General features: G+C 37.2%; 1 protein-coding gene across 1 annotated transcript in view; it reads left to right on the forward strand.

The window, feature by feature from the left end:
- The window catches only part of LOC150093138 (cyclin-dependent kinase 14-like), a 188,736-nt gene that overhangs the window by 93,711 nt on the left and 79,276 nt on the right, over positions 1-15,749 (forward strand). The window contains exons 10-11 of the mRNA XM_090414160.1: positions 396-489; positions 11,125-11,188. Of these exons, the coding sequence (XP_090270286.1) occupies positions 396-489; positions 11,125-11,188 (158 nt within the window). The remainder of the gene's footprint in view (positions 1-395; positions 490-11,124; positions 11,189-15,749) is intronic.

The following is a 15,749-nucleotide window of genomic DNA, read 5'->3' on the forward strand; positions in this document are numbered from 1 at the left end:
TTTGCTGACGGTGATGCAAAATTGGGCAGTGTAATATTTAAGCAACACTATGTAGAGAACTTGCAGAATGATTTATATACTCTGCTAGTTTAATGTATAAAGTGTGAAGTTATGCATTTTGGGATATAAAGATTACAAGCTGATTATAACACAGATTACAACAAAAAGTTGTGAAATTCCCAACTTTTAGTTCTGAATTTCACAGCTGACTCTCACTAGAGCAAACCTATAAGAAACTACAAGAACAGTTTATTATTCCTGTAGTTTCTAAGGCATCTAATATATATATAAAAACAGTGCTGATTATTTAATAATTATTACCAATAGCAGTAATTTCAATTTAATGTGCTATCAAACATGCTTCTTTTATAATAATTACTTTCTTTGCATTTCAGGGGAGTTGGGTGTATATTTGTGGAAATGATCATTGGGAAAGCAGCCTTTCAGGGAATGAAAGACACTATGGATCAGCTGGATAAAATATGGAGGGTAAATTTCTATTTTTAACTTCTGATTATTACTGAATAAGTTATAATGTAAGACCATTCTGATAGACCTCAAAAAAAAAAAAAAGCAAAAATTTAAGTTCAGATTATAATATTGAAATTCCAGGTATGTTCAACAGAATACTGGTGCTAATTTTTGTTTCTTGTAATGAGTGTGACTTGTACAACAAGATTAAAAGTCAAACTGGTTTAAACAAATAATCTGTTACATCATGTTTATAATTTTGTTTTTCTGTTTTTATTTGCCACTTTTCCTACATGAATTGTTGAATTCATATAACAACAACAATGATTATTCTAAAATACTTTTATGTTATTTTAGCATAGCTACTAAATGTAAAACAATGCATCGTGGAGTAATGTCAATGATATGGTGCTATGACAGTAATATCCAGTTATTTACAGATAATGCAAAGTTTGGGAAGGCCTATGTATAGTAAGTCTTTCACAAACTTGATCCAGTGAGTAGACAAGAATAGAAACCAATTCAAAATATCAAGCATAATATTTTGCATTTTTGCAAAGAGAGTAAGGTTGATGAACAGATAAAAAGTAAAAGTCCAGAGAACTGATTGCAAAAAAAGAAAAACAATACCATGGATTTCTGCAATTATGAGAAGCAGAGGAAAGAAAATAATTATTCTGATGCATAAAGCCAGGATAAAAATCTCACACTCAAATTACTGTTCAGAGATCTGATTATTTGGATTTATTGAGAAAATGAATATACAACAGAGAAGTTGAGAGGATTCAGAGTCAGATAATTATTATTATTATCCTAAGATTCCATGGAATCAAAGACTCATCTATGAGGTCCTTTTGTCATACACAGCTCATCATACCACACCTTAAACACACTCAAATTCTCTGCAGACACCACACTCTCAGGCAAAGTGTTCCAATCATTTACAGCTCTGCATGCAAAAAAAAACTGCTTCAAACTCCCCTGCTCACACCCTCCTTACATAGTTTCCAGGGATGACCTCCCACAATTTTCTGTAAAACCTGTATACATGGCTGCAGGGAGATGTGCTTTACATTATGGGAGATACTGAGACAAGGAGTGATGAGGGTTCGGTCCACCTTTGCTCAGAGTCCTGGTGTTGCACTACCTTACCCCAGTCCTGAAGATATTTTCAGGCACAAACTTTGTTTGCTTACACTTGGATAAAGGATTAAACTAAATTTATTATTCTGTAAAACCTCTTCAACACTGATCCTATAACAACCACTTACTAATTTGTAGGTCTCCATCATATCACCCCTCTTCCTCTCTTGACATATTAAAAAATATGTCAAGGCAGATGCTAACTCCCTGGCATATTCCTCCAAAATACATGGTGATATATTATCAAGTCCCACAGCCTTATTAACATTTGCTCAATTCCTCATATACCTCTTGCTCACTTACAGTCAGTATCTTTTCCTCATCATCAACTGCTCTCAAACTCTCCATGATATCACATTCACAAGAATGAAAGACCTTTATGAACTGCTCATTAAGTATCTCCACTGTATCTTTCACAGCAGTTGTTCTTATACTTATGATGATGATGTTCTTATACCATTTTCTCCTATCAGTGTCATCCTTCCATAATCATTATTTTTTTTATTGGCTACATATTGAAAGAACTCCCTGGGATTCTTTTTGGCTTCCTTAGTTGGTCACCCCTGGACTCCGATATCTCTTTGTCCTTTTGACAACCAGGTGGCCAAATCTGTAAACACTAGTCTATGTGTGGCTTAATCAGAGCTTTATACAGTGGAACAAGAATCTCCTTATCTCTACAAGTCAGTGTCCTTTGCATCCTTTTGTCCTCTCCAAAGACACTATCTCTTGCATTCTGTTCCTATGATGATATCATCCTCGGTCAACCATGTGTTACTAATGCTTATAACTTTTGGCCAAGTTGTGCTCATATCATGTCAGATGTCATCTCCTCCCATGAGGTTGACTACCATGAGCTTCCACCATGTACAGTTTTGTGCTTCTCTTTTGCATTCTTCATAGGACAAAAAGGTCCAGTCCTTAATATTTCCCATCCAATCTGCTCTCTGTCTTCCTCTTCTTCTTTTTCCTTGTATCATTCCTTCTAGAAGTGTTTTTTTGTAGGGATTCATGCCATAGTATGTGACCAAAGTAGATGGTTTTCAACAGATTCCTATCTTTTCCAATCATCTCTAATATTTCTAAATTAGTTTTTTTGGCAGTCCATGGGACTCTAAGAATTCTTCTGAGGATCCACATCTCAAAGGCTTTTAGTTTATTTTCATAGTATTTTGATATTGTCCAGGTTTCTGCTCCATATAGCAGTGTTGACCATACGTAGCATTTGGACAGCCTAATTCATGTTTTTGTGTGAGGTCAGAATGTTTTTCATGCTAATGAAGGTCGATCTAGCAATTTCTATTCTTCTTAATATTTCCTTATCACACTTTCCATTCTCTGTAATTAGTTGACCCAAATATATATAATTCTCTACTTGATCTAAAGTATTTCCTCTGATCTTAATATTTATATCGGGTATTTTCCCTTTTTCTCTTGTTACCAGCATGGTTTTGGTTTTTTTTGAAGTTGAAATTAAGCTTCAGCATCTCTTCTCGTAGGTTTCGAAGAACTTTTTTATTTTCAGCTAGCAGTACTGTGTCATCTGCACATCTTAAGTTGTTTATATTCCTGCCTCCTTTAAATTCTTCTAATTGTTGGATTATAGGAGAAAGAACACAGCCTTGTCTGACACCCTTCTTTACTGGGAATTCCTCCAAGATTTCTCCTGATATTTTTATTGAGGCAGTTTGCTCCCAATATAGATTTATCAGTAATCTGGTATCTTTATCATCTACTCCTAAATTTCTGATGCATTTGATTAGTTGTTCATGTTGTACATTGTCAAAGGCCTTTGTGTAGTCAATAAAACATTAGACTTCTTTCTGCTTCTCCAGATATCTTTCTATAATAGTTTTAATGTTGAAGTTTCTCTAGTTCCTTTATTTTCCTGGAAACCAGATTGTGTTTCATTAATTTCCATTTTTATTTTATGTTTATTTCTTTCTAGGATGATATACAGGGTGTTCGGGATAAATTTGACAGTTTCGTAAGGAAAAAGAAAATCTTCTTTGTATCTATTAAATTTAATGAATTGACAAAAAAACATTACAGGCAGAGTTAATTACAATACTATCAACAAGATTTACTCAAAATAACCACCATTAGCATCGATCACAGCTTCAATTCTGCTTCGGAACCTCGAACAAGCTGATGCTACAGTCTCCCTGGGAAGGGCCGCAAAAACTGTTTTAATTTTATCCATTAACTGGGCTTTTGTATTACTGGAAGTGCGATTGGTGTCTTTTTCAACTGCGCCCCATACAAAATAATCCATGGGGTTAAGGTCTGGGGAGTTTGGAGGCCAAACATTTGGACTGGTGAAGTCGTAGAAATTTTCAGACAACCATTTTTGACTTTTCCCAGAGGTGTGGCAAGGGGCCGAATCCTGCTGCCATACATACGGCCTACCATTGGCTACCCTTGTTATCCAGGGCTTGACTACAGTTAGCAACTCCACGAACAAAGCCCGAATTCCAATGCCAGGGTTCTTCAACACCTGTTCCTGCAGATTTGCGAGGAATTCTGCTGTACGAACGCAATCAGATCGTCTGCTAGGGATCTTTCTTCTTGCTACATCCTCGTAGTCACCATTGCAAGTCTCTAGTTCATGCCTGATTGTTTTTACTGTATTCAGGGAGCATTGGGCAGCAGTCGTAATATCCTTATTTTGATGGCGGGCACGAATCATCATGATACAAGTTATTCTCTTCCATGATTCAGGTGGGTTCCAGCTATCCATCCTTTCTGACATCTTGTATGTGAATGAAGAAGGGTCCAAACTTTTAAATGAAGAGAAGTGTGTGTTAATACATGTAACATACGGAAAAATATAATTAATTATAAATATGTCAAATTTATCCCGAACACCCTGTATAATATAACTTTTGCTATCTGACTGATTGTTCTGTACTCTTCACATTTGATTGTCTTCGATTTTTTATGTATTGGTAGGAACATCGAGTGCTTATAATCCTTTGGCAGGTGTCCAGTTTGGTATATTTTGTTACATATGTCAGTCAGTGATCTTATAGCCTTATCATCTAAAGCCTTTAAATATTCTACCATAATTCCATCCATTCCTGGAACTTTTCCTGGTTTCAGTTTCCTACTTCATTTGTTACTTCTGAGGTAAGAATAGTAGGCTCCTCCAAATCTTCTTGCTTTGGCTTATCTATTCTATCATGATTGTAGAGTTCCTTTGAATACTCTACCCATCTATCCTTTATTTTGTCTTTCTCCATTAGGATGTTTCCACTGGTATCTTCAATGCAATGAGAGCCTACCCTTTTACTAGTTGGCTCCCTAAGTTTTTCATGAAGTTCTCTGGTTTTGTGCTTTTTGTCTAGAAGTTCAATTTCCTTGCATTTGTTGTTGAGCCATAGTTCTTTTGCAATCCTACATTCTTTCCTGATCTCCTTCTTTAAGTTCTTGTATTTAGGACGATTTTTGTGTTTCTTTCTTTCCTCCATCATTTTCAGTATCTTGTCATTCATCCAAGATACTGAAAATTCATCCTTGTTTGTTTTACTGCCTTTTTTATGCCTTCTTTAAATTTCTGCCATTTATCCTCAATCTCATCTTTAGGGTAAGGATACTTGGTGGGATCAGGAACATTAACAGCAGTGAATTGTGCCAGTTCCTTTAAAAATTTATCATGTATTTCTTAATTTTTAAGGGAGCCAAGATCATATTTTTCTATGTTTAGATGTTTCATTGTTTTCTTTAATTTTATTGCTGCTTTAATGACCACAGGGGTTGTGGTCTGATCCAATATCAGCTCCTGGATATGTTTTGGCTTGTAAGATGTTATTCCGGAATATTTTTTTAATCATCATATAGTCAATCTGGTTCCTACAGCTGTCTCCAGGACTTTTCCATGTGTCAAGTCTTCTAGGAGGGTGACTAAATAAAGTATTTGCTATTACCAGATTGTTTTCTTCACATAACTGAATTAATCTTTCTCCTCTTGGATTTCTATGTCCCAGGTCCAGGTTTCCCATGCAGGAAGAGATTTTTTCTGAGCCTACTTTAGCATTTAGATCTCCCATAACAATAGTTATGTCATCTGATTTAGCATTGTTTAGTGCATTTTGAATGTCTTCATAGAAACATTCTACATCTTCATCTGGGTAATCAGAAGTAGGTGCATATATTTAAATAATAAAAATATTAAAAGGTTCAGCTGCAATTTTTAATGCAATTATCCTGTCGCTTATGGGCCAGAATCCAAGTAAGGCCCATAAGCCTTATGGGCCAGAATCCAATCTTATTTTTTAGTACAAATGCTACTCCATTCCTATGACTGTCTCCACATGAGTATATGATTGAATGGCTCTTTCTGTTTATTTTTCCACTATTAGTCCATTTAACTTCACTGATACCAGCAATGTCAATTTTCATTGCTTCAAGTTCTTGTATAAGGTTATCTAACTTCCCAACACTTACATTCCAAGTTGCAAGCCTTAAGAGAAGATTCTTGGTTTTCAGACATGAAGGATCAGGAGATACCCTCCCTGGAGGGTTTAAGGTATCTTTGTCATATGCTATTTTCATAGTATCCATCTGATGTTCCTGAGTTTCTTTCTCTTCTTCCCTGTAATGTTTCCAAGAGACAAAAGTTGCAGAGGGTCCAACCTTGTCTCTATTGCTTATGTCTCTATGGTTCTCTGTTTCATGGTTTACTACAGAAGGTTATATGGTGAGGTTCCTGTCTCTTCCACGGTGACTAGCCACATCTCTGTTTTGTCTCGGAGTGTGCCCAGACTATATCACATAGTTTGATGTCATGCCTTCATTACCATTGTCAAATTAAATTTTGGTCATCTGCTAACTCTGCCATTCCAGTCTTCAAGTGCAACAAGGAGGAGACGCTCTCCTTCACTACAGCATAAAATGTTGATACCCTCACTTAGTTTTGCATGCCAGTCAAGGCATGGTCCCAGGGTGTGGCCGCTGGTGCACTCTACCAGCTACTTGGAGCCATAAGTAAGAGTTGTATGAGCAGTGGGGACTAATTCCATCCAGCCACCAAATATTTTGATGCGACTGCAGAGTAGGCAGAGGTGCTACCCCTACTACCCATACCTTACACCCCTTTGTGCTTACCAATGCCAAAAACTCCTCAGCCATAAACTGCAATATCCCCTTGATCCTGCCACCTCCCTTACACCTTGTGTTACTTAGCCAACTAAAGTTAACCTGGGGTGTTATATTTTGCATCATGTGATCACTCTCCCACTTACTGACTTCTAGGTTTGACTGTACCCATGCTCACCTGCATCTCCCCTAAACATTCTATTCCTGTTATTCTGTTAAAGATACCAAGAAGCAAAACAATGTTTTGCACTTGAAATATATTCATGTCTGAACTACTTGTATATAGAGGCTAATGACTTCATATCACTTGCCTTGGTATGTATCCCATAATGCAAAGCACATCCCCCTTTCGGACCTGTATGATGCTATGCATAATGGAAACGGCCACTACCCAGACCAGTTTTGACTTTTGTTGAGATCTCATCAGTGGGAGCCAGACCTGTCAGAGATACCAAGGTTGAAGTAATGCAGAAGTCATATACAAGTAGCTCAGACATGAATATATTTCATGCGCAAAACATTCTTTTGCTTCCTTGGGAAAAGGATCAAAACCAAGTATATAATTTCTTGGTATCTTTAACTTATAACAAACCCAAGGTAAAAAAACTTCCTGTCATTCTAGTTTCCCTGACATTGTACTTCTAAACTCTCAGTGACCAACACTTTCTCAAGCCTCCTGTCACCAAATCCATTTAGATGTATGCCATTCACTCTATATAACTCCTTTCTTCCATCCAATTCACAAACTCCACACCATTCCTCCTGCACAATCTGTGAACACTGACTCATTATCATAGCTCTTCATCTCAGCTCACTTCTATCAAACTGTGGCAACAGACTCACAACTTTCATGTTCTCTCTCTTTTTTTCACATGCACTAGGAACTCTTTCATGTCTTCTTGTATACCACACTTGTCACTTGCTAAATCATTTGTACCAGCCAAAATAATCATCTCTTTCACCTTACCTCTCTGCATACTTACAGGATCACTGACATCCTTAATCTTAGCTCCAGGAAAACACAATGTCGTCACTCTCCTCAAGGACCCCTCATATCAATGAATCACGATACAAAATCCGATTTTTATTTTCACACTTGTTGCTCTTTCATGCTTTGCTTTCTCTCTCCTTTCTTTCACTTCTGTGTCATACCAACTGCCAGGCATTTTTCCAAGCACTCAATCTCACATTTTGTCCTGTGAAGAACCCCCACATAAGTGTGCATTCTTTCCATTACCATCTGATCATTCTCTTCATTTTCTATTGCATCATTCATATTATCACTCATACTGCTTGCATCATTAACTATGCCAGTCGCATTATCATGTATTTTGTCTTTCAAGTCACCATTATCACTCTTCTTGCCTTTTTTATACTTTACATTCACTTACGAAACACTTTCAACAAACGCATTTCCCCAGTTTACTTTTCTTTTCAATAATATCTCGTTCTGTGAAGCCCATATATTTCACACATGCTGCATCAAACATAATCATGCACATTAAAATCACTCACCATTGTTTTGCACATTGACACCATGATCCAGAATACAGTGTACAATAAAACCAATGTTAAACCTTTAAAAATCCTAAAATTACACACACACACACACACACACACACACACTACTCTTCACAAACACATGGTGGACAGATGTGATAGTGGATAGAGATTTGAAATTCAGAGGACATATTGCAAAAGTTGAAAAATTAGCTCAAAGAATTATTTGGATGTTGAAAAAACATGCTAACAAGTAAAGATAGGGAAATTATTATCCCTCTTGACTACTGTTCACTGATTTTGTTACTGGGTTTCTTGGGGATCAGGAGGTGGTGGAGAAGATTCAGAGATGACTGACAAAGCTGGTGACAGGTCTGCAGAATAGATTGAAGGTTTGTGGATTGCAGAGTTCAGTTGACAGGTGGAGCAGAGGGAACATGGCAGAAATTTATAAGTTACTAATGGGATCCTATAAGATTGACAGATAAGAAATTTTTCAGTACACAACAAGTAGGGAGAAGACAAAGGGTTACCCTTGGAAGTTATATAAGATTGTGGATAGCGAGGGTGTGCAGATTAGATTCTTTGCATGGAGAGTGGTGAATGAGTGGAATGGATTGACAGAGGTAGTTGTGCGTGCCCCAATAGTTAATGAGTTTAAGGATAAATATAAGTATTGTGTGAGGAATGGTTAGTGTGGGTCTTCTGATAAAAGTTCCTCACATCATAGATGGGATTCAAACCTAGGCCTTTCACTAAAGGGGCTCCATCAAATCCAACTGAGCTATGGAGAATCTAAGAGATAAATTAGCTAAACACTAAACTAGCAGTGTATGAGGCAGTATTCAAACCTATTTTAACTTATGGATCTGAGAATTGGGTCAGATTTAAAACAGTTAATCAATCACAGGTTTGGAGAGTGAACAGATGGCAGCAGTGTTTGAAATCATATTAAAAATGAAGATATTAGAAAGGAATGTGACATTGTTAACCTTCAAAAATGAATCAGAGCAAATCTAAGTGGTATGGTTCACCCTAACAGAATGAAAAGGAAAGGCTAGCAAAATAGCTATTTGGTGCTTGTATGACACAACTTGGTTATCTTCTATGAAACAACATAGAGGATAACCAAGATCTAGATAGATTGTTGCAATTAGTAGCATCATAGAATTCGAAATGTTTAGATGTTAACCATATTGGGAATCTGACAAATAACAGATTAATTCTGGGGAACAGTTATTGATATAAAGTTAGTAATAATGCAAACTTAATCATGTAGTGCTATTATAGTATCTATACTTCCTAGAAGGATACATAGCAGGAATTTGATCATGATAATGATGTCTTCTAAGTATATAAATTTTGAGAGTGTATAACTAGAATATATAACACTTGTCACATTCCAGTGAGCAATGTGACAAGGATGATTGTGGAAGCTATACTTTTCAAAGGATAAAGTAAATTTAAAGAAGATATAAATGTATTAAATATACAACATATTGGTATGATTGATTTTTGTAACAGGTAAACCTCTGGTGATTCCTGGAAACATAGATCATAGACATTTGTATGTTAATAACATTGAGATTGGCTTTTCTAGAGACATGTAGATGTTTGTTGATGATATAAAGATGAGAAGAACTATGAAAAGTAAAGCAGATATGGCCTTGCAGGAGGATGCAGTTTAATGTGGCAAAGTACAAGGTCTTGAAACTTGCTAGGCAGGGTTGGGATGCAGAGTATATAGTTAATGGGGAAATTTTAAAGGAGGTGGAAGAGATGAGAGATCTGGATGTGATAGTAGACAGAGACTTCAAGTTTAGGGATCACATTGCTAAAACTGTAAAAACATCCCAATGGATTATGACAATAATGATGAGGATATTGAACTGCTTTTACAGAGAGGTTATGGTTCCCTTGTTATAAAGCTTTGATCAGGCCACATGTGGACTACTGTTCCAGATTTGGTCACTTGGTTTTCAGGGGGATTGAGATGTATTGGAGACAGTCCAGAGAAGCTTTACTAAGTCAATGTCAAGTCTATGGAATGTCTCAGAGTCTTGTGAATAGGAGGAGAGAGGATATGATTGAGACATAAGTAGGCGAGGTGTTGTTAGCAGATTAATGTGGAGGAGATTTTTCATAGAGCAGTCGGAGACAAGGGATAGAACAAGAGCCCATCCCTGGAAGCTGTATAAGGAGGAGGAGGATGTGAGCAGGAGAGTTAGAAGCAGGTTCTTTGTATGACCAGTGATTGGTGAATGGAATGCATTGCCTGAGAGCTTGGTGAGTGCAGAAACTGTGAATGGGTTTAAGGCATGCTTTGATGATTTTTCTGCATGAGAGCCTATGGATCTCCTGCAATGAGTCCTTTGATTCTATGGATGTCAGATGCTAATAATAATAATAATTCTTTGAAAAAAGAGGTATGTTTTATGCTGCCTCTTTTTTTGTTATTTATTAAAAGCCATTTTAATAAATTACATTCTAATTTTTTCCTCTTTTTACTTTTCTCATCTCATTTTCCTTATACCCTCTTTTACCTTGCGGTGTCGAGGGTCCATTGATCATCGGACCTCACTCCGTTTACAGGATAAGGTGGTCAGCCTTATGACCCGGTGTATCCTATGGCCTGTAGTGTTGAGTTCTCAATGCCAGTTTGCCTGCTTTGCGGGATGAAAAACCCCAGAATAAACTGGGGAAAGAACCCTGCTGTCCATGCCCAAGACTGGCTAACTTGGCTATGGCTGAGGAAGATCCTTCAGCTCCTCACGTCACTGACGGGAATCAAACCTAGGACACTCCTTCTCCAGGCATATGGTTGCGAAGCGCATAGCCATTAGGCTAACCGCGCGGACTTTTTTTTTTACTTTTTAGTTATATTTAAATTTTAAATCAATTTATTTATTTTAGGTTCTTGGGACTCCTACAGAAGAAACATGGGATGGAGTTTCAGAGTTTCCTAATTACAATCCTCGTAAGTAAATCTATCAGTAATCTTAAATCTTCCAGTAATATTGTAAATAACTTTGAGAGAGAAAGAAAGAGGGATAGAAAACTTTTAGAAAATTTTATATTCTCAATCGTATAAAATAGGATAATACATCTATTTTATGTAGGTGTATTACTCTATTTTATATAATAATAGAGTAAATATGCAATTAGCTGGGGGAGGACCAGACTATTTGATATTATTATTATCGTTATTGAAGGAGGAAGAGAAAGACTACAGAGTTCATGAAATATTTGGAACTAAATAAGCATGATGTTAACAAGGTTATAGATAGATAGGATAAGATATCAAAAAATATATTAATGGAGTGTATGAAGGAGCTAATAGTACTGTCTTTGGCCTATTTGCACAACAAAAGTCAAGAAACAGACACATTACCTGAAGAGTGAAAGGAAGAGAAAACAATGCCACTACCTAAAGGTAGAATAGAGGATCTAAATCAGTGGTGACAAATATAGGTCATTACTTTTTTCAGTTGTGGTAGTGGTTAAGGTGAAGAGAAGTTTGTTAGAATAGAATACAAAACCAGAAATTAATAAAAGGAGTTGCCATGAAAACAGGAATCTTTTCATAGGACAGAAATCGGCTTGTTTTGGTAATTTGAATGCATTTTTAATATTATTATTATTATTTATTATTATTAAACAAGACCTCATGGAGTCAAAGACTCATCTAGGAGGTCCTTTTATCTCACACACATCTCATCATACCGGGTCTTAAACACATTCAAACTCCTTGCAGACACCACACTCTCAGGCAAGGCATTCCAATCATTCACAACTCTGCACGAAAAAAACCTGCCTCTCACTCCCCTACTCACACCCTCTTTATACAGTTTCCAGGGATGACCTCTGGTTCTCTCCTGATCTCCCACTATTCGCTGTAGAACTTCTCCACCATTGATCCTATAGCAACCCCTTACCAACTTGTAGGTCTCTATCATATCTCCCATTTCCTTCTCTCCACTAGTCTCTGCAAATTACATCTTTTCAATCTTTCCTCATACTCGACATTCCAGAGGTCAGAAACTACCTTAGTCAGTCGCCTTTGGACCCTTTCCAACATCTCTTCATCCTTCTGAAAACCAGGTGACCAAATCTGGGCACAATAGTCCATGTGTGGCCTAATCAAAGCCTTATACAATGGAACAAGAATCTCCCTACTTCTACACGTCAGTGTCCTCCTCATCATCCCCAGAAGTCTTTGTGTTGTCTTCACAATTTTGGCGATGTGACCCCTAAATTTTAGATCCTTATCCACTATCACTCCCAGATCTCTTATTTCCTCTACTTCCAACAATATATTCTTACCAAGCATAAATTCTGCATCCCATCTTTGTTTTCCAAATTTTAAAACCTTACATTTTGCAACATTGAACTCACATCCCCATTTGCTTGCCCAATCACTCAATTTATTCAAGTCTTCTTGCAAGGCCACAACATCTTCACTACTCTTTATGGTTCGTCCCAACTTTGCATCATCTGCAAACAACTGAATATCTCCATCCAAATCTTCGCCAATATCATTAATATACAAGTTAAATAGTAATGGCCCTAAAACAGATCCCTGAGGCACTCCACTAGTGACTTTCCTTTTCCTGGATATTGCACCCCCATACACAACTTGTTGATACCTATCAGATAGCCAGTCTCCAATCCAATGCACTAATCTAATATCCAACCCCATCTGCTCTAGTTTGACTGTCAACTTATCATGAGGCACTCTATCAAAAGCTTTTGCGAAATCCAAGTATATTACTGTGTATCCTTCTCCTCTGTCCAAGGAAGCAGTCACTTTATTGTAATAAGTAAGTAGATTACTAAAACACGACCTCCCTTTAGCAAATCCATGCTGTCCATCAAAGATTATACCATTGTTGTCAACCCAACTCTGGATTCTAGTTCTCACAAGCTTCTCCAACAACTTAACCACAACACCCGACACACAGATAGGCCTATAGTTTGATGCTTGAGTTCGATCACCTCCTTTATGAAGTGGCACAATCTTGCCCTCCTTCCACTCTTTAGGGACTTGACCAAGTGCAAGACTCGTATTAAAAAAATATGTCAAGGCAGGTGTCAACTCTCTGGCACATTCCTTCAGAATACGCGGTGATATATTATCAAGTCCCACAGCCTTATTTACATCTAGTTTACTCAACTCCCCAAACACCTCTTGCTTACTTACAGTCAGTCTCTCCTCCCCATCATCAACTGCTCTTAATCTCTCCATGAAGTCACATTCACAAGATTGAAAGATCTTTATGAACTGCTCATTAAGTATCTCCACCACACATTCTACAACAGCTGTCTTTATACCATTTCCTCCAATCAATGTCATCCTTCCATAATCATTCTTTCTTTTGCTGGCTACATATCGAAAGAACTCCCTAGGATTCTTTTTAGCTTCATTAGCTAACTGCTGTTCATACCTCTCTTTAGCTACTCTCACCAACCAAGTCACTCTCCTTGCCTGGTCTTTGTAGAACTCATGAAATTGGTTACTTCCACTTCTCTTATGCTGCCTCCACAATGCCCTTTTTCTCTGTATTGCATGCTTAATCTCTTTATTCATCCATCTCACACCTAACTTATTTAACCTTCTCACCCGTGGTATACATTTAGACATTGCATCCACTAAATATTTTTTGAAAATCCCCCAAGCTGCATTGATCTCTTTTCCAGCTAACTCCTCATTCCATGCTACACCTGCAAGCTGTCTCCTGAGCTCTTCATAATCACCCCCCCCTTGTAGTTCCACATATACCCTTTTTTCACAGGGGTCCTTGCACTGCTGGCAACCACCCAAGTAATCACCTCATGGTCACTTTCACCAATTGGTGGATGATTTGATACCTCATTGATAATTACATCCTCCGATGAGATGACCAAATCCAAGACCCTTAATCCTCTTGTGCCCTCTGTTACATACTGTCTGAGGTAGTTATCCCTCAAAAACTCAAGAAACTCATTTTCTTTACTTCCAGTTGCTATCTCTTCATTCCAGTCTATATTGCCATAATTAAAATCACCCATAATGATCACCCTTTTCTTATTTGCTTGGCTTATTTGACTATACATTTCACTATCACCACCATCCACATTACCAGGTCTATAACAACATCCCACCAAGTATTTGATTCTATTCACCTCTATCTCACACCATACTGCCTCAAAACCACTGGCCCCATTTCCCCCTTGCATCTCTACCTTGTATGGACATAACTCTTTCTCTATCATCAATAATAGAAAGACAGAGAGATGCTTATATAGTAATTTTTTCTGGATTTTGTAAAGCTCATGGATAGAATACTTACATGGAAATTGCTGTTGAAATTGAAGACGTGTGTGGGGGGGGGGATGAATAGTAGATTTGGTATGGATTCAGGGATGGTTGACTAATTGAAGCTAGCAAAGTTGTGAATGGGTTAGTAATGTCAGAAGGCTACCAGTGCACTGTTTAATTTATATATTTATGATATAGTTTAGGGTTTGAGAATGGATATTCAAATGGGGAGTAATGGCAGAGAACTTTAATAAGGCATTCCTATGAGACAATTAAATAGCTTTGTGCCATGGATATGCAGATGAATGAGGATACCAATTCAATGTTAGCACATATAAGGCCATGCACTTTGACCATGGAATATGAAATGAGATGTATTATGCTGTAAAGAAAAGAACATGGACAAGTAAAAAAAAAGGAGGTGATAATGTCACTGTATGTGATACTGATCAGGTCACATTTAGGTTTATATATATAAGGATCTTGTGAATAAGGAATGAAAGTAGATTTTTTTGAGTGAGTCGAATACATTACTAGAGCAGATGATACAGGAATTGATGCTGAATGCATTAAAAGCATGGTATGATAGAGATTTTAGCCTATAGAGAGTAAGCACATCCTGAGATGACTCAAACTGTATAAAAATAATACTATTAATTAAAGTCAAATGACTCATTATAGGACATGCACCCTAAATGCCATAGAATCTATCATACCACTGATCATATCATTCCTTCTTGTATTTACCAAGCTCTGCAATTTTTATTCAGTAAGTCAACACTTTTGATATGAAGATATCAAAACTTTCACTCTACAGTTCTGAAATTACTTTCATTACCAACTTCTGTACCCTTTCTAAGATTTCTACATCATCATGAAATTAGATAACCAAATCTGTACACAGCTAGGAGTGATGTGTTCAAATCCTTATGCAGCAGTCTATTTGTGAAAGTCCTCCATAATAGAGTGGCACTCCTCCTAGTTGTCTTTGTCACGATAATAATGTGTCTTCTGAACTTCAGCACCTTATTCATTTCACTTCAAGATTAATGTCTTTTCTGCTTCCTACAGCACAGCCTACCAATGCAATATTTGGTCTTCTATCTCTGAATTCCAGAGTGAAAAAAAAAAACCTTACATTTTAACTTGCCAGCCTGGCTGGCCAAGTGGTTAGTATGTCCGCTCTCCAGTCAAGAGGCTGCGGGTTCAAATCCCACAGTGGGCATGGATGTTTGTGATT

This window comes from Typopeltis vanoorti, chromosome 24 (genome assembly GCF_054136105.1).
Source record: "Typopeltis vanoorti isolate ZY-2024b chromosome 24, IOZ_Tvanoo_1.0, whole genome shotgun sequence".
Lineage (NCBI taxonomy): Eukaryota > Metazoa > Arthropoda > Arachnida > Uropygi > Thelyphonidae > Typopeltis > Typopeltis vanoorti.